Source organism: Pleurodeles waltl, chromosome 10 (genome assembly GCF_031143425.1).
Source record: "Pleurodeles waltl isolate 20211129_DDA chromosome 10, aPleWal1.hap1.20221129, whole genome shotgun sequence".
Taxonomy (NCBI): Eukaryota; Metazoa; Chordata; class Amphibia; order Caudata; family Salamandridae; genus Pleurodeles; species Pleurodeles waltl.
Genome location: NC_090449.1, coordinates 472,703,358 through 472,730,125, shown reverse-complemented (window position 1 = coordinate 472,730,125; position 26,768 = coordinate 472,703,358). Strand labels below are relative to the sequence as shown.

The 26,768-nt window shown below is 41.9% G+C and overlaps 1 protein-coding gene across 2 annotated transcripts in view; it reads left to right on the top strand.

Moving 5' to 3' along the window:
• Positions 1 to 26,768, top strand: part of KCNH2 (potassium voltage-gated channel subfamily H member 2) — a 1,485,214-nt gene that overhangs the window by 1,451,622 nt on the left and 6,824 nt on the right. For both annotated transcript variants that reach the window (XM_069210759.1, XM_069210762.1), the window contains 2 exons: positions 13,609 to 13,890; positions 25,874 to 26,060. In XM_069210759.1, coding sequence (XP_069066860.1) covers positions 13,609 to 13,890; positions 25,874 to 26,060 — 469 coding nt within the window. The remainder of the gene's footprint in view (positions 1 to 13,608; positions 13,891 to 25,873; positions 26,061 to 26,768) is intronic.

The window sequence follows — 26,768 nt, the reverse complement described above, 5'->3', positions numbered from 1 at the left end:
ATGGGGAATTAGCCCTTTTTCTATGGATCAAGGTTGTTGGTGCATGCCTCTAGTCATATTGATATGGCTGTAGGTCAGGCTAGTCTGGCCTACTATGAGTCATGCCTATGGGGAAATGGCACAGGCTATGTTTTTGTAGATCATGTTTGTAGTGACATGGCACATATCCTATTTCTATGTCTCACTACTCCGGTCACAAATTACACTAATCTCATTTCTGTGGGGAAGCGTTGTAGGGTGCCCAGCACTTGCCCTAGTTCTTGAGCTTCGCTTTAGCTGGCCTCACAGTACACCTATTTCTGTGTCACCGGATTATGGATTATGGATCCCTACTATTTTTAAGGTTCTGACTGTTCTGACTGGTTTTGCATGATACATTTTATGCAGCTAAGATTTGCATGGCACACTAGCATTAGATCTGTGGCTCAGTTCCAACACAGGAGTCCTAATTGTGTGATTCAGGGCTCGTTGTGCATTGCACAGAAGTCCTACATGGGGGTTACTTACGGCGAAGACATTAGCCTTGACATTTTGACTGCAGCGTGTGGTGTTTACACGGATCAGTATATATTTGTATGGGTTAGGTCTGTCAGTGCATGACATATGAGCCTCGCTGCTGTACATCTGTTTGTATGAATACTCTCAGACTGAAGCATGGTAAGATGTTCAAGCGTCTCAATGCCTCTTATTGACCGTCATCAAAACCTCTGACTGGAAATATAGTCAAATATACTTGTCAGTCAGTGGCCCAGAATCTCGAATGTAGAAAAGGCAGAAATATTTAACCCATTGCTGATGCTCGGTTGTACCTGAGATGACATGGATTATTAAGGCAAGAACTCAGAGGAATGCAAATCTTATGTTGTTTTAGGCACGGAGCTTAACCCTAAAACCTAAGGTGGTGTAAGAAGGCACGTTGTGTAGTGTAAACCCATTACATTGATGGAGCTACATCAGTGTAATTACTACAGTGGTTACTACTATGGAGAAAGTCCCTACATTGTTTTTGGTAACTACTATAGGGTACATTAGGACATTTGATTTAATATACTAGGGAGACGGTTATGATTGTATTTTAATTTAAAATAAATTATGTGGAGAATAAATTAATTTAATTTAGTGTACTCTATTTTACTTATTTCAGTACAATGAAATTACCCGGTAGAATCAGGTTTACTTTAAGGATTATTAATTGTTATCATTTAGTTTAACCACGTTTTAGTTAAGGGATTGGCTTAGGTTTGGCTTACGTTAACTTTTCATTTATTTTAGGCTAGGGATAAAATTAGGGAGTAAATTAGGTCAATGAAATATTATATTTTAATCAAATTTTTTTGCTTTCATTTGAAATAATCAAGGTGGGTGTAGGTAAGGGGTATTGGGGTTTAATGACTGGTGAAATACGTTTAGAAATTACCTTATGGATATGGTGGCATTGGTGAAGTCATGCTCGTGGGAGTTAAGCTCAAGGTAGTGAAACAGAACCTGTCAAGTTATACACCAAAGGAAGCTTGATTCTGTAGTAAGTGTGAGTGTTGCAGCTATGCTCTCCCACTCCTTTCGTTGCATTAATCTAGGAACAGCAGGTTCCCATCCCCTGCAGTTATCATACACTTCTGTGCCATTCTTGTCAGTCATCTGGTTGCTCCAAAGCTTTCGAGGTCTTTGCATCATTGAATGCGCTGATCAGCTACGGAAATCAAATGTGGGTTGCCATTATGGACACTTAATTCCCAACACATAATCCACCCCAATTCCATATTGAAGAGATTTTTCATGTACACTACACATGTCGGGTTGTGGCTCATTTCCCTGGCAGCAGGTGCCTGCTTTGCCATGTTAGACATCTTTCCTGACATAGCATCACACAAGAGTTATGTGCACTCTGCTCCTAGGACAGGCCCGTGTGGCGAGTCACCTTGTGAGGCTCGCAGCATGAGTCTCAGAACCACCAGGAACCACTTGACTAATATGTGCTGTCCTAAATGGTCTCCAGAATCAATGGCTTCCTTTGACTCATTCAAACAGGTTAAGTAAAATGGTTATATTAGATGCACGTTATCGTTTTGACTTCAGCCTGTCTCTTCCTGGCCCATTCTGTACAGGCCAAGCCACTCTCGCCATTCAGAGTAGATACAGGAAGGCATGTTTGAGATAGGCAGTCAGTGTGGGGTTGTGCACTCGGGGTAAATGATGTCCCCTGAAGTTAAATGGCCTCTAATTAAAACCCACAGACACACACACACAGACCCCCTCTCATACAAATCTAGGGAGTTTTCATACTCTCACTTGGGTGTCCAGCAATCGCTGCTCAAAGAGGCATACAACATACGGATTTAATCTACGTCTGTATTTAGTGTGTAGTCTTGTTGACCTTCTAAGGACATGGCCAAGGAACCGAAGAAAGCCGGTGCACTGAGTGAGAGAGCACGCTGAAAAAGGTGAAGCTAGTGACAATTGGGGAATGTTAATGCCCCCAAACAGCTCGGAGGTAATGCTAGGAAGGGCTGACATCATAGCCAAACAGATGCAGGGAAGCGAGAACTGCAGCCTGGCTCCACTGCATACGGAATGAAAAAATGGCGACCTCTTCATAGTGCTGTCAGCCCGAAGCGCAACTGATCCTGTTGCTCTACTATGTTGACTGTGACTGAGAGCCCAAGTGCCTATACAGAAGAATGAAATACTGTAGTGAGCGATCAACCTGCCTGGGATCTGTACCTACTCACCCTATGCTGCGGCTGGCCCAAGGCTATCAACATGGTGCAGGGAGGCCAGGGCTATTCTCATATCCTCCGGGCCTACTCCTGCAGCAGTGGTAAATTGTCAGTCAATACATTTTTTTTTAGACAATTAGGGGGTCATTCTGACTTTGGCGGGTGGCGGAGGCCGCCCACCAAAGTCCCGCCGGCAGAATACCGCTGCGCGGTCAAAAGACCGCCGCGGTAATTCTGAGTTTCCCGCTGGGCTGGCGGGCGACCGCCAGAAGGCCGCCCGCCAGCCCAGCGGGAAACCCCCTTCCATGAGGATGCCGGCTCCGAATGGAGCCGGCGGAGTGGAAGGGGTGCGACGGGTGCAGTTGCACCCGTCGCGATTTTCAGTGTCTGCTTGGCAGACACAGAAAATCTTGGTGGGGCCCTGTTAGGGGGCCCCTGCAGTGCCCATGCCATTGGCATGGGCACTGCAGGGGCCCCCAGGGGCCCCACGACACCCGTTACCGCCAGCCAGGTTCTGGCGGTCAAAACCGCCAGAACCAGGCTGGCGGTAAGGGGGTCGGAATCCCCATGGCGGCGCTGCTTGCAGCGCCGCCATGGATGATTCCCTTGGGCAGCGGGAAACCGGCGGGACACCGCCGGTTTCCCGTTTCTGACCGCGGCTGTACCGCCGCGGTCAGAATGCCCATGGATGCACCGCCAGCCTGTTGGCGGTGCATCCGCGGTCCCCGGCCCTGGCGGTAGTCAACCGCCAGGGTCGGAATGACCCCCTTAGTCTTTAAAAAAACATAAAACAGACAACATTAAACATCCTAAAATATACACACAACAGTAACCCACCTATACCTTTATAATCTATAAAAACTAATCATAAAATCCATAATACCGTCACATAAAGTGCTTCTTTACTAAACTCATATCTAATTTATGTGCAACCTGTGGTCCTAACATACAGGATTAAGAACAAAGTAAGGCAAGAATCCCTCTCATAGTCCCATTAAAAATTCTTTAACAGCGAACATAAATCTCCCTACTGCACAAGCAACATCCAAATATTGCATGTCTATTAGCAATGTAACTGCTAGCACACAATTAAAAAGTACCATATTTTAAAAACAGAGGACTTAAAATGGCTTTCTGCAGAGGCAAAACGTTTAAGCAATCCATTAGGATGTGCAGATTATCACATTTAACACTCAGGCCACAAGTGCATTTACCCACTGCATCCATCATTACCTTTTTTATTTTATCACTACTGAAGCACGGATTAAAATCCCACGTGCAGCCTCAACAGTTCATATCTAAGCCGACGGTTAAGTAATAAATCCACATAGCGGAACCACTCTTCATTATTACAAGAATGTAACATATACTGGACTGAGAACTTCCTTTTTAGATACTGCATATCATCATTCCTAGAAATCTCCTTTATTAATGTACGAAATTTACACTTCCTTACATATAGGCTCAAGGTTTTTCTTAACTCCCTTGGCCCGTCTTAATTCTCTATGCATGATCTCCTTTTTGCACCATAATGATACCTTTTGCCCTTCTCCAGCATTTAACCATTGCCAGAATCTCACTACCACTGCCCACACTATGTAACTCCATGATGTCATATCTGTTTTTAGTCTTACTGCCTAAATCATCACAGACCTTGGTAGGGACAGTAGACTTTTCAGGCGTTTCCCTTTCTCGGGTTCCAAACAGTTTTTACTGCTTAAATTTAGCAGCTCAGCTCCATACTGGAATAGGGGTTGGATAATAGCAACATAGGCTTTTCACACAGGTCTGTGTGACGTCTCTCCAAAGTCTCTATTGAACTTTTCCAAGCCACCTACCGAGGCGAGAGCTTTTGCTTTAAGAGATTCAATATGTACATTCCACTTAAACTCCTCTCAAACCATGCACCCAGGTATTTATATTCATTTACCAAATCCAGTTTGTTAAGGCATAAGCGCCACCTTAAGTTAACTGTTTTTTTTTAGCAAAAGCCAGGACTCTAGTCTTTTCCATGTTTACCACCAGCCTTTTGCAAGCACAATATCCCATAAACATATCCAACTTCCTTTGTAAGTCGATCTCTGTTAAGTCCATAATCACAAGATTGTCTACATACAGGAGACATGTTATACGATTCCCATTCATTTTAGGGCTCAAACCCTTGGCTGCAGTTAGAGCTGCTGGCATATCTGCTATAAGTAAGAAGAGTAAGAGGGCTAACACACATCCCTGCCTCAGTCCATTGATAATTGGGATTTTTCAGATCAGTGCCCCCCTTAATGTCCGTGATTACCTGTGCCCAATTATGTGAGAATATTTCTTTAATCAAACTAGGATTCATTTGGGCATACCCTGTTTCTCCAAGCTTTCCCACAAACAGTTCTGCTCGGAAGTCAACAAAGCAACAAAATAAGCTACCCATTTGCTCCACTGACTTTCGCACTATGGACCATAAGCTAAAACAGTGGTCGATTGTAAAATGGGCTTCTCTAAAACGCCCTTGTTCCAGGGGTACAGTACTCAACACTGGTCCTTTTTGCCACCTCATTAATTTGCTTTTGATTTAATCCACTGTTTACACCCCCTTCTTGCACTTCCCTCTTATCAAATAATGAGAAAAGCCAGGGTGATGAAGATAACCGTGGCTCTAAGGGGAACTCATTACAATTCAACATGCCCGAAATACATAACAAGGGTGAGCTTGCATTCGATAATCAATCACTATCTTTCCCCATGCCACAAAAAGTCTCATCTCTACGGACCTGGACTTCGGGACTAGCTTCGGGAAGAGATAACTTTCTCTTGAAATGTCTGCCCACAAAGTACTTAATAGATTCAGAGAGGAATGCCGCCGCCCCCATCTCGTTCAGTGAGGGACTTAAATGACAGTCTTGTTTCTCTGCATTCCTTCGCACAGAGTTCCTTACTCCTCTCTTGTAGAGGCCTATTTCCTACCATATTGGATTGTCCCTTCTGTGGTCGGCTAACCAATCCTTGTCGCTGTTCACCTTTCGCCGGCACCATACTTCCAGGTTGCCCCCACTTTTAAGTTTCTAACAATGCACTGACTGTTCACTTGATCAGTATATCCTTCCATTCCTTCATAGCAGCCAGACCCTACCTGGGCCGGGTTATTAAACCTTATTCAATGCTCTTGTATGGCCTTCTGTCCCTTCTAGGCACTTACCTCTGCACTCTGCATGTACGCTGACACCTGAACCCTTGGACACTGTTCTGCTGCTGCCGCCATTACCCTTATGATTCATGGTATACTTTTCTCCAATGTGGCTACCGGAGGATGTCTTGGTCATGTCAGTAGCACTACCTCTTTGTTTCCCTGTGCCCTAAGGCACTCCCCAGACCATTTTAGCCCCACAGGCACCCAAGCACCTCCAAATGCAGCACTCCTTACGGCTCCCCATGGGGGCCAAAACCATTATACAGGCCTAGCCAAGGGGGCTTACTACAGCCAGGGGTATGTTTGCCGATAAATATCACCCCTCTTGGGGTATGTGAATTGGGGGTTGAGGTAACAAAGGCTACCTGTCTTAGCAGAGACAAATTCCCTTTATAAGCCTCCACTCCATTTGGCTTTCTTGTTTGCTTGCTTCCTGCTTGTAGCGTGTTTCAAGGGCGGGTACGAGCATGGTAGCATCTGCAAGTCTGTAGCATCCGCTATCACCCTTTACATCAAGAGGGGTGCATCAGGCATGAAGCGTTGAGAGGCAGATCGAGCATGGGAAAAAACCCTTCACCAGTCACTGGAGGTGAATTGCTTTGAGGGCTTAGTATACAGTATCAGTTTTTATTGATCAGTTAATTAAAACCATTACAAATACAAGAGAAACACTGTGTGAGTTCAAAAATTAATTAATAAAACAAACAAAAAATGACCAGTAAAAAAAAAAAAAAAAAGTCTACGTATTGTTTCCATTTTCAACACGGGATGCTTACATGCGATTAGAACCCTCGTGTGCCCGCTATCTGTTCCAGCTGCCTGAGCTAGCAGCCTCCGGAGAACTGTCACATATTTTGCACTTCTTGCCAAAGCCCAGGGCGCGGAATGTGAAAAACAAAGGTTGGATACCTCCATACAAGACCGTGCTCCCAGAGCCAGTGCTACTGGAATTATTAGCTGTCTTATTTCAGCTGCTAATCTGGGACAGCAGCACAGAAGGTGTAACCAGCTTTCTTGATGGTGAGAGCAGAGCCTACAGGTGCTTTTTTGCCTGTGTATGGACCAAGAAGGATTAAAGTCCTTAATTAGGAGGACTAATGTTCGCATATACAGGATTTGATGCCGAGTACCTACATTTATTGCTTCTAGGAGGTATGGTTGAAGGGCTCCGACCAAATAGGAATAGTTTAAAGCAGGCACTATTATTGAGGTGTAAGTTAACGATGTGTCGGACTCTCGTGAGAGTTCCTTTGCTCTTTTATTAATCACTGTTTTCCAAACACTGTAGGTCACTGTATCTGACAGCTGAATGGAATCGCCCACTTCGAAAGTCTTCTGTGCTTTACTTAGTTGCATGTGCCACGGGTTTCTAGGAGTCTCAAAAATCGTTCTCAGGTGATGTTTTAACAGGCCTTCCTGAGACTGATGTAATATTTCAAGATTGCAGCTTGACAATCTATCTGCTGTGACTTTAGGCCCATTTCCAATCTGAGCCTTGAGCGATGTGTATACTTTGGTTGCTGTAAAATTTTTAAATATGCTCTGCAGTGGGCCTGTTCTATGGTGGATTCTAAGGACCCCTGAAATGCCAGGTAGCCATATTGGAGAGTCGAGAGTAATGTCGCCTTTGTTACTCTCAGTATTGATGCAGCTGAGGCGCTTCTGAGTTGATTATTCAATATGGCGAGCCTGTATGTGATGACAGCAGCTTTGTGTCTAATTGTGTTTTTCTGTGCCCCTGCCGTGTTGTTTTCTGTAAACCACACCCGCAAGCAGTTATATTTCCTGGCTGTGCGGATGGTCTGGTTTCCCAATTGCCAGGTTGTGATTTTTTGTTCTGATACCTGCCAAATATAAGGACTTTAGAGAGCTTAGTAGAGAGCCCCATCTGCTCTGCAGAAGATGGAGAGGCAGTAGAGGGGAAGCAGACTTGCCAAAGATCAGTGCTGACGACACTCCCAGGTCTCCAGGCAAGGCTGGCTTCTAGCATAGGCAAGCTAAGCCCAGGCCTAGGGCACTGACCTTCAGAGTGACGCACATGCAAACAGCAGCACCCCTCCAACATGGTTCCAGTTATTCATTGTAAAGTACTTTTAATCATTTTTAACTTGGTACATGCACTGCTTTAACACTCTCAGCCCCCCTCTGTTGCCCTCCATCTCCCTCTCATCTCCTGCCGCCACACATCAATAACCTCCTTCCTCCAACAAACCATGTGGCATCAGCATGATGGAGCTATTCTGTGGGTGACTCAAGCGAACTGAGGGCGGGGGTGCAGAGGTGTTTGTGTTCAGAGGTCAGTCATTGCTGCATTCAACAAAAATAGGGGCCACCTGCTGCCTCGTTTTTTTTTCAGAAGCGAGAATGGCACATATCTGTAGGCCCAGGGAGGATCATAGAAAGGGCCAGATCTGCCCCAAGGCCAGCTCCGGTCCTAGTTTTTTGAAGCGGTGAGGATGTAGTAAGGAACAGTGGAAGGAAAGAAACTGATATGACCGTCTCCACACAAAGTGGAGATGGCCTGGTATGATCCACCTAATTATACATAATTACCACAAAGAATGAAATGAGCATTAGGAGCTGCAGAATTGTTTTATGTCCAGCCCCACCCCTTCATTATTATTTGAATATGGTTTGAGATAATGGATAAACCTGTTTGGGGTATGTTTGAAGAAGTAACTTACACAATAAGGCCAGGTCAACACATGGTGTGATCAGCTGCAGCATTGGTACGTCCAAACACTGGGACTGCAAAGCATCTCCCTCACTGTACATTCAGCAAAACAGTCCGTGTCAGATATCAACCAAGCACACTAAACGAGAGAAATATGCATTTAAGGGCAGCCCAAAAAGGAATGAGGCTGAGCAAGAGCCAGACTCCAGGCCAAAAAACAGCAGAAGCCAAGACCCTCCACTCAGGAACTACTGGTGGTGGTCAGAAAGACCAGGTCTGTCCTCTAATAGGAAGTTGATACACTTGTCCTAGACAGGAACCTCATATGTGCAGACTTCAAGAAAATGTCCACTAAAATGTTTATGGTAGAGCATACTCTGGAAGACCACAAAGAATCCCTCAAATCTCTAAAAAATAAAGAGGTTCACTACCTTACAGAGGCCACCCAGTGTCTACACGTCAGAGCACAAGATGCCAAATGAAGAAGGTGGAACAGCATGTGCCTGGTGGGTCATGCCAAAAAAGTGGAGTGAAGGGCGGCTGAGCAGTCTGTCGAGGACTTTAGTAAAACGGGGTGAAACAAGAAGATCTACCTAGTTTTTTTGTAATTGAAATGGCACACCACGTTCCGAGATAGCACCAAAACCATGAGCAAGATCTAGACCAACAATTGCCTTAGTCATCATCTTCAGAGACTGTAATGTAATCCTGAGGGCAGCTTGCCAATGCAGCTCCCTGCAGTTCAAAAGTCACACCATTATATCCTCCTGGATTACACATAGGACATTCAAGCAAGAAGACAGTCCTTGGATATTGCAAAAATAGAACATACAGTAATTGATGCCTATACTATCCAAGGGCAGATTATGCTTCATCACATCTCCAGAGGATATTTTGGAGTGGCTGGAAGGATGGCATTCAGTTGAACACAAAAATCAGTGGGGACGTGACTGCCAAATGGAGATGTCTATCAATTAACAACACTAGCTGGAATGACGACGATAGAGGCAATGCACCATGTGCGACAGTGGTGTAACAAAGTCCCACATATGAATGATCCATGCTCAAGTGGCCGTTGACTCCAGAAGACAACACAATAGTTGTGAGGAGCTGGAGGTGCAAAACGGCTCACTGTACCACAGGTAAGAAGGAAACCACTGTCCCCACCACAGGACTAGGCATTAGATTGTTGATATTGGTACTTTAGATTTGTCAAACGTTTTTATGTTCTCTAAGAGGGGAGAGGTGACAAATGCCTCGGGTATTAGGGCAGGAGGTCGAGTGTGACCAGTAGCATAAGGCAGTAGGGTGGGTGATTTTTAGTTGGGTCCGGGGGATTGGTGGTTTTGCATCCCGGGATACAATAGACTATTGAATGGCAAAGAGTCAGGTTATGGTTCACTTAAAAGATGTAGATACAAAGAACACGCTGCAAATAAAGAGATCAGTTAGACTAGCCCTTAGAATATTAACGTGGTAGGTCAGTGGACTGGGCCACAAGTTAAAAAGAGGGGTAGTATTAAAATTATTCCTCTCCTACCCAGACTGGATCCTTATCCATTACAACTGCAGGAAATACACTGTGTGGGCATTCATTGAAGATTCCTGGAAAAGTCACTATGGATTCATGAATGATTCCTATGGGGGAGTGTTTGGCACATAGATAACTCCCCCTGACAATTACACAAACATGGACAAACCACTGGGAATGTTATGCAGCCACAAGTATGGAATGAGGACATAGTTAAAGCAGTATCTTTGCATTTTCCTCCTGGATCATAATTGATGATGATTGAAAATTGAGAAATGGATCATAGTCTCTGGATGTGCTTTTGATCATGCAAGGGGACATAAATCTCACAATATAGACAGGAATGGATGCAGTCACAGAGACTAACCAAACGGGTAGGGAAGATAAGAGACAGTATAACATTGCGACTACCTTAGGCTTAATAGATCTGTGAATGGAGGCTCACCCTGGTGAACGGCAATATTTATACCTGTGTGGTGGAATGGGCTCACTCTCGAGATTAGCTCAAGAGACAGATGTAGGTTTATCCTACCTCTCTCCACTGTACACACAATGTAAAACAGAAATCATCCTACAAGGGCTGGACTGGATGCTTGATCCTTGGCAACTGAGGGCCTGGAATACAAAGAAGCAGCTGACACAAACCACTGAAACTGTACCTTATAGTAAATGTAGGCACAATTAAATCTGGGTTATCTACGTGTGAAGTTTACAAAACGGTGATTAGGGCCCCTATTGGCAGGTGACACAGGGCTGCAGATAGGGCAGTGCTAGACATAGAGCAGCATCTTTGAAAAGCAGAATACATGCAAGAACCTAAAGCTGAACTATCTCACAGGATTGCACTAGCCCGAGGGGAATGTGGGCAGCTGTTGGAAGGAGATGCAAGGGCACTGTACGGGGTAAAGGTACATAAACTGTACTAAGTAGGAAGCAAAGCAGATAAACTTCTGGCCAAGCTGGCACTTTGTGAGAGGGCCAGAGATGGGTTCGCAAAATTAGAATGACAGGAAATGAAGACACAGATGTTTGGTTAAAACCTAATCGCAATCCTACTGAAAATGGGATTTGGCCAAAATTCATGGCTTGGGTCCAAATAATATACACCATTCCCATAACTAGAATACAGGTAAATGGCACACTTTCAAGTGAATTCTACTTGGAACTGAGGACGAAACAGGGATGTCCGATGTCCTATTTGTTGTTCACCATAGCAGCGGTGCCATCGCTCATCATTGGATGAGGTTTGATGCCTTAATAAGAGGTGTCAAATAGGATCCAGCTTGGAAGGACAGCTTATCCCTAAATTTAGATGATATACTCCTTCATTTGGCAGACCCTAAGCATTCAATTCCCAGAGCACTTGAAAATTCAAACACGTTCGGGGACCACACTAGTACATATCAATTGGCACAAGTTAGTAGCATTGACCTTGTCTGAATGACAAAAATCAACATGATTGAATTGTCTGCTGGAATGGACACAAGAAGGGTATAAGTACCTAGGGATATATGTTATAAAAGGCTCCAATGAGGTTATGCAGCACAACTTGAGAAGAATCCTAGATAAATATAAAGCAGATCTCCATCAATGGAGACAACTCCCGTTCTCTGTAATGGGTAAGGCAGTGCTGCCCAATTTTCTGTACATCTACATGTCCTATATGGTTCCAGACATTTTTTTTTCTGTGAAAGTGGACAGTCTGTCAAGGTACCTATTATGGGAGGGAGGACCCCCCCCCGCAGGGTAGCGTTGAATACATTAATAAGGAACACTTATGAAGGGGGCATAGCCATGCCCAATCTAAAACTCTGTTACTGGACTGTCCAACTACTTGTGGTGAATGACTGGGCTTTCGCCATGCAGCTGGAATCATCAATACAGGGTGATACGAGGGCAATATCATCACTAGGTTACCTAAGGGAATTGTATGGCAGGGGCCCCAATAGCCTGGAACCTACACCAACCACTACGGTTGTCAAAATCTGGAAAAAATCTACTCTGGAAATGGAATGCCAGGCCAAACTTATGTTGGAGATGCCACTTTGGGCCTTTGGGTAAACCTAAGGATTCCGGAAGTGTGATCTAATGGGTATTTCCTAATTGGGTAACATATGGGACTCTAAAGGACTGATATCATTTTTATGTGATGCTCTAACACCAATTCAATCCTGCATATACCCAGCATTTTATATATCTACAGGTTACAACTACATTCTCCAACTACCGCAACAAACTACAGGTGATTACTCCCCCCCCCCCCCAAGTATTGAGAGTGCCACTACATAAGAATGCTATAACACAAATATACAACATACTGTTAAATAATTGCAGACATCCACTGAGCAATCTTAAGAATAGAGGGAAGCAGTGTGTTGGGATTCTAGAAGGTGAGGACTGGGGTTAGGGGCGCAGGTATCCTTGGAAGGTAATACTCAGAACAGACTTTCAACTGATACAGCTCAAAATGTTACATGGAGCATACTATACTAGAACAAGGCTGTTTAAAATGGGGAAGGCGGGGAATGATCAATGCCTGCTGGATGGGATGCAACCATGACCATGTTGGCATGCTGACCCATACACTGTGGACCTGCCCGTGGATACAACAGGTTTGAGCAAATGTTCCCCAGAAGGTATTTGTAGCTAAGGGGTACATGTAGGGATACATTTACAGGTTGTGACTGTAGGAATATGGGTTGATCAAACAGTCCTAGATACACTGATATTTTGTAATATTGCTCCAATGGTGGAAAGAAGATTCACTGTTAAAATTTGGTGATGAGGAATGGCCCCTTTGTTGGCCCAGGGGTCCCAGAACATGGTCTGTTGTACGCAGGCAGAAGAGTCAATCTACCAAGCATGAAGATGTCCCCAGAAAGTTTTCAAAATATGGGACTCCAAGGAAATGATAAATCATCCTCCTGCTATGGGGAGAAAATGTCTCTCAGGGAGTCGAGTGAGCAATCCTATAAATATCCTGTATAAGCTATAAAAGGTAGGGAAAGGATTGTCAAATGTTCTATATCAAACATTGGTTATGGACCAGTGAGTCCCACATTTGTGACTGCCATCATATGTAAGTCATAAATTATACAAATTGACTGAAGCATTCAGAGATTGCAGATAAGGTTTATAGATTTACTATATTATTGTCAAAACTCAATAAAAACAATTTTTAAAAAGTAATCCAATGATTCCTTGTATAAATCCATTTTTATTTTGAAAGAATTTAAAGTATGTGAAACTTGCCATAGTAATACAATATACTAATAATATGTCAGCCCTCTATTTGGGTTTGTTCCGGATTTTGAAAACCAAGTAAACTTTACCCTAATTTAAAATCCCTCCACATTGCTACTGGGAACTATTACTTCTCTTGCTACCTGGTGTTCTTGGTTAATTTCTTAAACGAGTCATTGTCTGTTACTCACCAGCTATGTTCTTTTTTCGTGTATTGAACATCCTATTCCAACCACCCCTCCCCCCATTATTCTTGGTTTCACAGATGCTGAAAATGCTGGAGAGGCCAAGAAGGGCCAGAAGTCGGGAAGGGTGGGCCGAAACAGCCACACACCAGGTGTAGTGAAGCCAGAGTGGGCAGAGGAGCAACGTAGCAGCTCTGCCACAAGCTTCCAGTCCAGCGATGATGAGCAGCCACCCCCTGTGTCCAGCACTGTTGAGCTATCTCCTTCCCGGGTAATGGAGAATAAGATGGACTACATAACCTCTGACCTGGGAGAGGGTGATGGTGAACCAAGGAGTAATGACGTATGCAACCCTCTCTCAGGTAAGAGCGACACAACCGTCATGCAGGTGATATCTGTAAATGAGGAGAGCATTGGGAGAGAAAGATAGTTCAATAAATTGAGCTTATTTTGCATACATGGGTGTAATTTGCAGATTACAGGTTTCAATATCATCAGACTGGACTCACCCACTCATTCTTGCCTGGTTATTAAAATTACTATCATTGAGTTGTGAAGCTATAACAACTGTTAAAGTGTTAAGAGAACATTTCATTTGTGGTTTGAAATGTCAGTGTAGTCCATAGTCAATGTATTAATAATTCAGTGCAATAGGACAGTGATGGTGATGTCTGCAACACCGCTCTCTTTGCAGTCTGCTCCTTCTCCCAATTCCCAACATCAATTAAAAGCTCATTGCAGCCTTAACCATGAATATGGGCTTGCTCTGCCATTCAAGTGCTTTGTATCTAGGGCATTTGAAAGAGGTAAAAGAAGATAGCAAAAAATGACAAATATGTAAATTTAAGATTCCCGAAGTAGGTTTACTCAGACTGACACTTTTGCTGTCATTTCCTGTTGTGACTCTAACCTGATAATTGACATAAAGCATGAAAGCCAGTTAAGGTACATGTTTTTGCATGTTCCTCTACCTAAGGGTTTGATGCGCAGAAGTCAAGAAAGAAAATAGATCCAAGTTCCTCTATCCTATCCTTCTGAAACAATCACTCACTGTTTCACTCCAGAACACGAGTCAGGAAATTAATTTCTGATCACTCTAGAGTTTTGTTTTTTAAAATTTTAAGCGCTCATAAAATAGGAGACTTAAGTAATAATACTCTGTTGCAATACCCAGGTTTACACCTCCTGCAGGCCATGACCTTTGATGCTGAATTGCCAAATAAATCATCATTTACCTGACTTTATGACAATCTACTTTGAAATACTTTGTTTCCAATACACACTGAAGGGCCACTGGGTCACTGCTTTTAAGCACCAAATCTTCTGCAGAGAATAACTCGGGCACATAAACAGTGTTATCTTTGAAGGAAAGTTATTACCGTTTTTTAATTAAATGTGTATATTGATCAGCCTGATAGATATTGAATAAAAGTCATAGCAGCAAGCAACCTTTTTCTATATCCTTATCTGTATCAATCTTTAGAAAGCAAACACAAGCCACTGATTCTTTACAGAATAGTTGAATCCCTCCAAACATAGCAAATGGAACTGAAAGATTTACAAATGCTGGCTTGTAGTCAATAAAGCTATAATAAAGATGGGCTTTTTTATCTTGAGCTAATTTATGTTGCTATCAAGAATCAGATAATTGTAGTGGTCCTAGTGCCAGAATCAAAACCTTCATCATTTCTTCATTTCAGTCTCTTCCTCAAAGCTCATCATAATTAATATGCAATAGTCCAGACCAATTTTGTGACCCTTTTGTAAATCTGCCTCAAATCACCACTTATTAATGACACAGGGCCTTACTGAAAAGCTATCTGACTGTCGGCCCACCGAGGGTATGGTGGCTATGAGCCACACCACCATGGGTGGAGAAGCATCCCGCCTATTTAGAGTTCACCACCAGTATGGCAGGGATCTCTATACTCTGAAGATAGTCCCTGCCAAAGCAGCTCCCTTCAGAGCACTGTAGTTTTGCTGACCAGGCACAATGTTTAAAGCCCAGACTGAGCAAATGTTTTTGTTTAGATAAAACAAAATCCCAAAGCAGGAGTTTGTAATCTCTGGACAAGAAATAACTGGCCAGGAAGCACAGAGAGTTTGCACCCTGTGCTTGGGAGCATTCTGCATTTCCCCTACCTCTGTCTGCCATGTCTCTTATGATGGACACAGGTAGGGAAAATACATAACAATTGTTCTGCTCAATAGGGCGGAATGACCTTAACTGTGACAAGGCAGCCATTAGGCAGACATGCCGTCAGGTCACAGGCTTACATCAGTTGAACCAGCGGAGGCTCTGTTGGTGTAAACCTTCCACTTCCCTACCTCTAAATAGAGCAATGACACCACAAGATTGGGTCGATGGGAGCACTACAGATATATGGAAATGCCCCCCCAAAGCCAATATCTAAATGAAGCCCACTGTCTTGACAGATTGCAAATCTCTTGTAGTCTGTTACTTTAATGCCTCTAACTTTCCAACTTTTCTTGTGCATTTCTGCTTAGCAACATAGCACAGACAGAGAATTTTAATAGATGCCTTTCTTGATGTCATCTTGGATACCTTCCAAAAGGATCTCATCCTCTCAATCTTGAATAGGATAAACATATGATTTAACCAACTGTCTCTTCCCTATTGAAGAACCATTACAACAAATCAAAACGCTCTAATCTTCTCTTGCATAATCACTGTGTTGCCACATAAATTCGGTCAAATCTTGGACACAATATTCACCCTATTATGACTAAATACAGTCACAAGGAACAAACCTACCTACTGAAGCAACATTCATCTCATCTAATTCATTTTCTGGCTTCCCACTAAACCAAGTGCTCATATAAGAGAGCCCTACACTACCTACAAATACTGGAAGAAAAATCTCTCTGAACTTGACTCCCGATATATAACTAAAGTAAAAAAGTCAACCAACTGTATGATGAGCTCTCCAAAGCATTTCATGAGCAAATCACTCTCAAAACATCCATCCTAAAAAGCAACATAACATGCCCTGGAAGAATAATTAATCCAGAAACACTTACAGCTAATTCTAACTTCAGCAACTCATCAAGATCTTGAAAACTTCTCTGAAGTAGCCAAAAAGACTAGACTACTCCACTGGATTTCAAACTCCAAAAGTAATATCAGCTGTTTGGCATGATAAAGGTCCGCAGCATTCATTCCCTGGAGAGTGTGTGGCTCTACCTCTAATTCACCATAGTAAGCTGCTGTTTTATGACCCTCACCTCTCCCCATAAAACTATCATATGGATGCTGGGGCCTTTCTGTGGTATGAAGTGAGAAACAGCAGTGGTGTTCTATGTTTGGAAGGACACGCCATCCTTTCTGTAGGGGAATGACGGTGGTGGCAGCAAAATTATTATAGTGGCAGAGCAGGTGTGTTTTTCGTGCCACATTCTGGAGAGAGCAGCCTACCAACTGCTCCAGTTTTTAAACTGTTTTGTGTGTTCCCTGTGTTTGGGTCCTCCACCCATCTAGGAGGGACATGGCTATTGCATTCATGTTGCTTGTGCATGTAGAACATGTGTGGGCAGAGGGCATGTGTTGCTATGGCCACTCTGGCTTCGTTTTTGTATCAGACATATGTTAATGCTATCTAAGATGGAGACTTGAAAGGAAAGCCATAGAGCGGATGTAGATTGCAGGCCCACCCCATAGAACACTTCAGGGATCTTCTGCAGTGGGTCAGACTGAGGAGTGTTAAGGGTGGAGACAGAGGGCTCTCTGAAGCTAGGGCATTACCCTAGCTTTCTGTCTCTGAAAGAAGATACCCCCATAGGTCAACAACTAGTTAAGTAGGGCAATCTCCCTTGCATTACTCTTTCTGTTTTGGGTGCTGCTGAGAGGCGACTTCCCTCTCTCTCTCTCTTTCCCTTCTCCCTGTTGTAACAAAAGCAATGGCTAGACTAGCCCGTTGCAAATAGCAAAAGTGCAGAACTTCCAGAACCAGTGAGCCAAACTGCTGGACTTCACAAGGACTGCCTCCAATTTGGGTGAGACTATGCACTAAATCTAATAGTTTTTGAGAGCCAATTTATCACAAGTACATATTTTGGATTTGGCATGTTTTTTAAATTATCATTTTCTGTGGGCATTGCTCCTAGTTAGTAAAAAGCCTTGATTCTTACTACGTGGTGAATACAACTTTTAAGGTGATTAGCTGCATGGATGGATTGATGCTCACACCATGGATGTGAGAATGTGGATTATTAGTTGAAGTTGATGCTAATCCTCTTCAAGTAATAATGGCACAATGCCTGACTAGGTCGAGTTAGATTTCAATAATTTAAACCTGAGTGCAGACCTCGGTACCTGTAGCACAGGCTTAACTTAAGAGCAATATATAAAGCATTTATCAGTACCAAAACAACTAAAAAGTAGAAAACATAACACAATTAAAATTCAATTTATAAAAATAGTATACATTTTAATGTTTAAATCGGCACCAAAATGACAAAAATGTGATGCAGGGAATAAGAGATATGATTTTTCAAAGTTTTTAATGTTTCTAGTGCCAAAAAAGTACAAAGTGCCATTTTTAGGTATCTGGTCACAAAAGAACAGGTCAACGTTAAAAGTTAAGGCCTACTGTGATGGAATGTGGGGCGAATAGAGGAACCTCATTCCGTTGGGTGGAAATGTTTACCTTCTGGCTTATATAGAACGGAAGTCAAAAATTGTCAGCTGGGCAAGGCAGCAGGCTGTGGCCAAATGGGTTCCACAAGGTGGATAGCCTTTGGACCAGTTCTAGTGAAGCTGTTGACTTTTGGCAAGAAAGGTCATAGTGGGAGAAAATCGAAATTAATGCCCACGAAAGGCTCCTCAATGGCCAGATACTTCTGGCACCTTTACCAGGTGAATATTTCAAGGTTCTTTTGGCAAAACTCCATGAAAAATCTTTAAAGTACTAGCGTTTAACTGGAGGAGGGCATCCAAGGCATGAGGACTTTAGGGTCACCCCTTGATGGTCAGGACTCACACCAGAGGATGCCACCAGTAGGGTCCAGGGCAAGTCCAGTTGGAAGTGCTCAGTTGGGCTCTTTAGGAAGGCACGCTTCTTGCAGCTTTTGAATCCCTTTGGCTTAACAGGAGAGTAGCCAACTAGCTCTTGGAGTCCACACTTCTGTCTTGGGTTCAAGTGAGATCATGTTCTGCCCTTTGAGTTTTTTCTCCACAGGTTACAGTAGAGGCAGTCCTCATTCTGACGTCCAAAGGGTTTAGCAGGTGCAGTCCTTCTTCTGTCTAATAGTGTTCTGAAGAAGGTATCCAGGATAGCCATGTTTATGCCTGGCATTAGCCTGTGGCTGGGGAATACTCTCTGTCCAATAGGAAAAAGTCCTAGAGGCACCCCCTATCCACAGTTTAGGTGTGTTTAGTGCACTTGATAAATAACAATACCACAGGGAATGTTATTTATCAGGTGTGATAAATAGCGTCTTTTACAATCTTGTTGGGATTAAAATGCGTACTTTGGTGTTTAACACACCAAAATCCACATCGTACAGTGAATTCCATACATATTTCTCCTGTTATATTTTCACAGTTTTGAAGCTTGGGGTATTTAATATATCCTATAATTATCAGATACATTAAATGCCTTTTATCGCGTATCTCCGATCCGTGCGTAAACATGGGTTTAAGCACAGGTCAAATTGACTGACCCAATCATAATCAGGCCCTATGACAGCCTTTCATAGGGGGTTGACCCTAAACAATACCACAGTGCCCTGCTGTGCTAAAATCCAACAGAGTATAATCTTTCTTCCTTTTGTAAGAGCTCTGGGCACCCCCCGAGGTGTGTCTAGGGAAATGAGGAAATTCCCCCAGGAAGGCAGTTCTGAAACAGTTTTTTCCCCCAACTGGCATTGGCACAGCTCTGAGTCAGTTTATAAATATAGACCTTGTTATAAATGCAAACATCATTCATTTTTAATTGGTCCTGTCTTTTAGAAGTAAGGGGTATAGCTACCTTTTGTTATTTTCTGATGTGGTAGCATGGGTAGCTTTTTGCTACTCACAAAGGAGGTCTAATAGTAATCATACGACCAATTTTGTACCACTCCCAAAAGTACAATCCAATTACAAAAAAAAAGTACACACAGTCTTAAAATGATCATGTTAAATCAGGGAACTGTCTCTGTAATTTTGACAAGTTCCTTTGTTCAGGACAGAAACCTTCCCTCACCCTTAGGTGGCATGCTTCGTCATATGGCCCCTCCTCGTCACAGCCCCAAACATTGCTGGTGTGGATTATATTTCCTTTCAACTTCAACAAAGGAGGAGCTATTGGAGTGCTTTTTGTGGTATTTATGTCTCAATGGGAAATATTAGTGTGGATGGGGAACACAGAGTGCAGGGTAAGTGATTTAGAGAAAATAAAACTACTTCTTGGTGGACTGGTTTTTTATTCTGGTGTCCCAGAGGGATAGATGAAAACTGAGAAGGGAATGAAACTTCAGCCAAATTGGTTTGAGGTCAACATTTTTCTGCATGTCTTATGACTTTACAAAGATGTTCTATGCATTCTTGGGGACCAATAATTTGTACATTCATTCTCCAAAATATTTGGTTTGAAGTGTTTAAATAAGTGTATATAAAAAAAGGTATAAATACAGAGAGCGACCCGTAGTTGTCGGTCGGGAGATGCCTACTGAAATCATCACCTGTAACAAAATATGACAATAAAGCAAGTAACACATTATACAGAATGTGCTGATGTTGTAAAGGCACTATCTGTGGCATATCAGTGTTGGTGGGAGCATTCATATGTGAACAATGCAGAACGCACATGTAGTACTGATGTGAGCACACTAATGCTTAGTCTTAGAATGTTTTTGTAGCTTGCCCAAAAAAGTTGGTCACTTAACCTAAACTCAAGCCTTTTAACAAACCAGACAGGGCTATGTGTCAGGAAATGAAGAAAAAGAAAGAATTAAGTTAAGCAAATCTGTATAAACAATGTTTTTCTACTGGTCTTTTCAAACACAAACCAGATGTTATAATATCTGCCTATTTCTTTATGACATTGAGAGGAAACAGAGGGTTTATTGATAGGGACAATGTACTTCATAAATACTGTACTTTACAATTTGCTTCACAAATGCTGTAGTACATAACCTCTCAGTATTCTGGAGATGTTTGCACACAACAGATTTTTTTTAAAAGACAAAACAAGTTGAAAAAAAATGATGACAAACAAGCGGTAATAAGACTTGTTAGTTTACCTGCTGTGGTCCACTGTTTTTCCTCGGTGGTTCATTAATGCATCTCACAGCAGAGTGATTTTTAGGTCGAGCGTAAGTGAATGGCCTCTTATATATACTTTAGTATATACTTCTTTGTGGGCTCTCTGCTTTTCTACTGGTTTGTTTCAGTGCCCTTAAAAAGTCCTTGCTTGCTAGTGGTCAGTCCTTCCTCTTTGTCCCACCTTTTCCTCAGTTGTACACTCCCCTGGAGCAGGCCCCAGTACTTGTACCCTTCCACTTTTGCCACTGTAGCATGTGCTTAGGGACTACTTTTTTCTTAGGCTAAGAGCACTGACCAGAGCCCTAGATGTTTTCATGATAGAAGCTGTTTTATCAGGGCGCATGTGTCCGTCCCCTGGTGCCGCCGCACAAAGGTAATCGTGACCACAACTATGTTTACATTGATTTCCTTATGCGCTGCCAATGCATAGAGAAAATCGCTACTGTTACAATATTTAATGTATAGTCCCCCAATTTAAGATGGCCGTTGCATGTCATGCGTGATGACGTCATGACAAAGCCATCTCATTTCCTTCGCCATTGCTTATTTTCATTGGAAACACACAAGTTCTGTCCAAATGCTATACTTCCATATCTTTATAATAATGTGTAGGCAGAGAAAACTCTCTCAATCAATAGTCCTCCTTAAAGGTCTCTTTCTGCAGGACAGGTGCTAACAAGCCAGAATTAACAGGTCACTTCAAAAAGAAAATAAAGAGACTATCACATAGACGGTGTCCTTTTTTTTTAAAACTAAGGTTAATTTGATACAAGTTACAAACAGTAATCTTCAATAATTGGCTGAGATGTATTTTCAAGGTGGCCACTGTTTTGGATACACAGAACCCTTAACAATTGTCCCTTTCATATGTCTACCACATTCCCTTTCCCAAGAATCTAGAGCACGAAGTGCTCCAGATGCACTACTCTATTACCCGGTATTGACAACCTGAGGTCCATACAGAAGAACATAGCGGCATAGGCTGCTGTAGAGTTGCTCTTCCTGGAAACATTCTAACACCAGAACATATGCATGGGGAGATCAGGGAGCGGAGGCTGGGCAGGTGATTGCAGGCTGTAGCAGAGATAGCATAGCAGTTCTTAAGATTGCTCATGCCCATTATGATCTGCAGCTCACCTGGATATGGCCCAGAGTGACATCTGTGTACTCAGTTTGTAGCGCAGAGGAATTGAATTCCCGAACCACAGTCGGCCTTACCCTGGCTCTAGGAAAAGAATAATTGCTGGAAGTGGAGTATCTCATGTAAAATAAGTGTTCCTCAGTTCACAGGAATCCACTTCTGAAAAGAAGTACCATGCAAATTATTGCAGCATAATTAAATTAGTGAGTTGTAATGGCAGGGCCATGCACAACATTAATTACATTGCTTATAGAGGACTGCCCTTTGGTTTTAGCCACTTCAGAGCAATACCAGGGTTTGAATTTTTTGGAGGCGGAAAACAAATGCTCAAAATCCTGTGTTCCCCCAACACGGCTACGTTTTACATAGAGTTCAGTTGTTAGATTGTTTTATGGCTTTTTCTTGAGAGCTTGTAGATTGGTTTTGCTATCAGTTTAGTCTTTGATTAATTCCATGTGCTGGGACCGTCTACTCCCTGAAGTTGGGCACTTATATTTCATTTCATTACTAATTTCAAAGAGAGTGAAGTTGCAGAGTGCAGGTACCTGTTAGAGGTCAAGGTGTTAATTCTCCTTGCCCCAGTACTAGTAGTTCTTTTCTGTGGTGGAGTGATCTTAAAGCTAGACTTTTGTGTCTAGCAGGAGGCAGTGGCAAGTTTTCAGACTTCATTTTATGTACTCGTGCTTACACTAATCAAGACAACCAAATTCTGGTAGTCTGGTTTTCAAACTTTTGCAATCTTCCTGGTATCTTTGTGAGCTCCATCTACCCAATGATGAAATGGGCTAGGTGGGCTTAGGGCTTTTCTAAGCCTCATCTCATAGCTGGCCAGGAGGTTTGGAAGCTTTATGTCCTTGATCTCTACATTGATTCGGTGAATGAGGTAGAGCTTATGATCATAAACAATTTCCTTATTTCTTTCTTACACCAGAGGAGCTTGAAGTAAACCTTCGTTAGGTGGCTATTCAAAGGGTAGCGAGTCAAGGTCTGGTCCTTATAGCACCAAGGCTCCGCCTTGCCTAATTCATGCATACAAAGCCCTCTTTCATCAACTAGAACATCCTGACCACACATGTAGCTGCTGGCCTGGGTTTCTGGACTGTTTTCAAATGGGATATAGATTTGGGCGTTGCATACATGTTGAGGTGCATCTGGTACTCCTGTAGGGGTTCTGTCAAAGTGTACATTTAGATAAAGAAGAGCAGACAGGAAACAGATAACACCAGTGCTATTCTACATGTCATCCGGTGATGATAGTTCTACTCACACAATTCAATATTTTAAAAAAACACAGCAAAGGTCACAAACCTCCGCACCTGACCCAACAGTTCCCTAGATTTAAAAAACGAAAAATATTTGTAATGTTTATTTGTTCTACTTCTTTGTGTGCACTAAAGCCAACACCTGCTGCCAAGGTGTAATCCTTAGAAGAAAGGAAAAACTCAATTTAGAACACTTGGAGTGCACCACATTCAACCATATTTCAGTGTCCTTTTACTTAATATAATATTATTCAAATCTTCTCTTTATTCTTTTTCCTTTTCAAAAGACACATATATTCATAACAGCAACAGCCAATGCATTTCGTCCTTTGACATAAGACATCTTCAGGGCTGGAATGCAACAAATATGACTCACATTCAAAAAACACATAACAATTTTATCAACAAACATAACTTCACAAAGAAAAAAGACAATAAACCACAACAACATTATAAATAAATACATGTAGTATGCATATTATAGAAGCCAAGAGGCCTAATCCCCCAAAAAACGTTCGGGCTTGACTCAATACCCTATTCCAAAGGGAAGGAACCTTACAAGGGAATACTTCAATTTATATTAAAAGATGCTATTAATATGCATATATAAAGAACTATAAAAAAACACAATTACAACACTACCAAAAAATATGCATATATAAACAATTATACACATATGAACAAAAAAGGAAAATACATATATATATATATATATATATATAAAATATATTTAAAACCAGCCCCCCCTTTTTTTTAATTTTTATTACTACTGGAAACTTGTGCAAAAAAACACCCACCGATAGCTATAATAATTATAATTGGTTGCAAAAATGCATAAACTTATAAATACCAACACCTATATATAAACACCAAATCATGATTAATTGTTTTAACACACCACCTTAAACGTACCTAATCATTTAACTTCAATTTGATTTGTCATATAATTTCCCATACAGTCTTTAATGCATCCAAATAAGTATCTAATGTAGGAAAAAGACACCGCATCACCTTTTTAAAATGAAGTTCTGACTCCCAATTATCACCCATTGTCAATGACGCTGATCGTATATTTATCAGATAATATCATTAGTAATAAAAAGAAAAAGAAAAGAAAAGAAAATTTGTCATTAATTCTTTCATGAAGTAATACCCGTTATTTATTGCGGCAGGTGGACATTTTATCTATTCATTATCAATTCCCCAACCCACATAATCCAATGTTCACCAGCATCATTCCTAGCTTAACGTACATCCGCTGTTACTTATGCTGATAAGCAAAAAGTTCTTACACAGTTTTAGCAATTATCTATTGATGTACAGTGCCAGAAGACTTTTAAGCCAAGTCTCCATAGGACAGATCATAAACGCACCTTTCTCTTACATAAAATTAACAGTACCTTCTGATCTTCCATGAAACAGGGGAGTAACAGTCCTTCAGTATCGGAATGCAGGGCATGTAACAAACCAAGTTGTACAGAAAAACTGACTTTAAATAATCACACAATTCAAACTTGTTTCCAGTAGTAGCAAGGAAGGATTGAATCCATTGCAGGGTGAATACAGACAGTACAGAATCATCAAGCTCTATAAATTACATGTTGTTGTACACAGTGTTATAGGATGCTGAGACATCAAGGTTTAAGAAATTTGATTGCATGTTTCTGTCCAATGAGACATACCGATCTCTCATATTGGCAAGAGTGTATTTGGGCCCTTTGCAGACCTGAATGCAGGGTATTGGGTGACCCTTCTAGTTTATTTCTCTTGTTAGTGCTCCGTGGCTGTCTTGTGTCTTTTTTGGGGAATTGTGTAATCCAGCCAGCAACTCTGATGGTGGGGTGGTGAAAGTGGTATTCTATTTGAATTAACATGGCAGATTTAAATTAGGATGCTCAATGGCAACATTTTCATTTTCTGCTACAGATAGAGGAAGGGGGTAAATGGAAGTGCTTTAGTTATATGCAGAACCACTGGAATTATGTGGCAGGAAAATACCAAATTATAAGTCAGGGATGACCAATTTATGTGGCAAGAAAAGTCCAGTTATGAATTTACAATGCCCATAGCTCTAACTCAGAAAAATGTGTGACCTGTTGCATTGCAAATGCTTGTTATTACATGCAACCTGGGCATCTGATGTGGTCGGCCAGTGCCTCAGGTGTTATCAAAACATTCCTCCCCGGTGGTGGGAAATATAGTCCCAGTGGGTCTGATGATCAAAGACATGTATCACGCCATTGTACTTCATAGTATCTGTGGTGTTGATGACTGAAATCTTAGTCATAGGTGTATCGAGAATCAGTTTTACATTATTTTCTATTATTAGAAAAAGTACAAACTAAAAGAATAAAGTAAAAAAGGTGTTCCTTTATGTAAACACATGGTCACAAAAAGTATATGTCTCTATAGAGATGCAATCATAAAAATCTGTGGTTGAATGTGACATTTGTTGCAGTCTTTTGTTGGATTGCTTCACTGTTGAGATTGGTAGGGTCATATCCAGATTATATTAGTCCAGGGGATGTCATCATTGAGTCTTTTAATGTCGCTCCTTTGCCTAAAGACCCATAGTTGATCTTTTTGTAATAGAAAACTTTCAAAATCAAACATCTGTATAGTGTTGTGGTGTGTTAAAATCTGTATCTTTTTAACATGAATGTTTACTTATGCAGGCGCCTTTTCAGGAGTGTCCAATATCTTCAGTTTTTGGGGAGACAACCGGGGACGCCAGTACCAGGAGCTACCACAATGCACCATCCCTGCCCACGCCACACTCAATCCCCCTCCTCCACCTGTGTCCCGGCGCCAGCGGTGCGATGTGGAGCGCAGACTGGATATACTCCAGAAACAACTCAGCAGGTGAGGATGGGAAGCACACCTGTTGTTTTAATTCACCGTAAATGAAGTTGAACTTTCTATGCATTTTACTGCAGTGTGGTAATCATTTTTATAGTGTTGTCCTGCGAAAAGATTGCATTTGCTCTATCATCTACCGCTATATCATGAGGGTAACTACATACTTTCTATTCTTCACCTCACATATATTCACCTAGTTTTACCTTGAAATGTAGTGTTTAGGTTGATATAGTGGATATGATATTTTGTCATGAGATAAAGCATTGGCACACCATATAAATCCCTTTCCAGTTCTATGACACCCCACCACCGCCACTCATTTCCAGGTCAAACAAAATCAAACCCTACATTTCTTATTTTGCATAAATTGACATTGCATATCATTTCATCAGTTTGTTGCTATAAGTGATTCTCTTTAATATGTAGAACTTGATCCATTTCTGCCACATTCTGTTATTGTTTGTAGTTGTGTTCTTGTTGATGCAATTGAACTTTGGCTACTGCCTATCAGCAGTCATTGGGCGTTGAAGAATATTGTTGGCCCCACATGCCACATTACTACCATTGAGAACATATATCCAATTGTTTTCATTCCTCATTGTAAGACATTTGGGGCCATATATACTGAAGCATTTTCCCATAGATACAGAATAGTTAAAATCTTTGATACATCTGGCCCTTGGTTATTAGTTGAGTGGGATTAGCATTCAC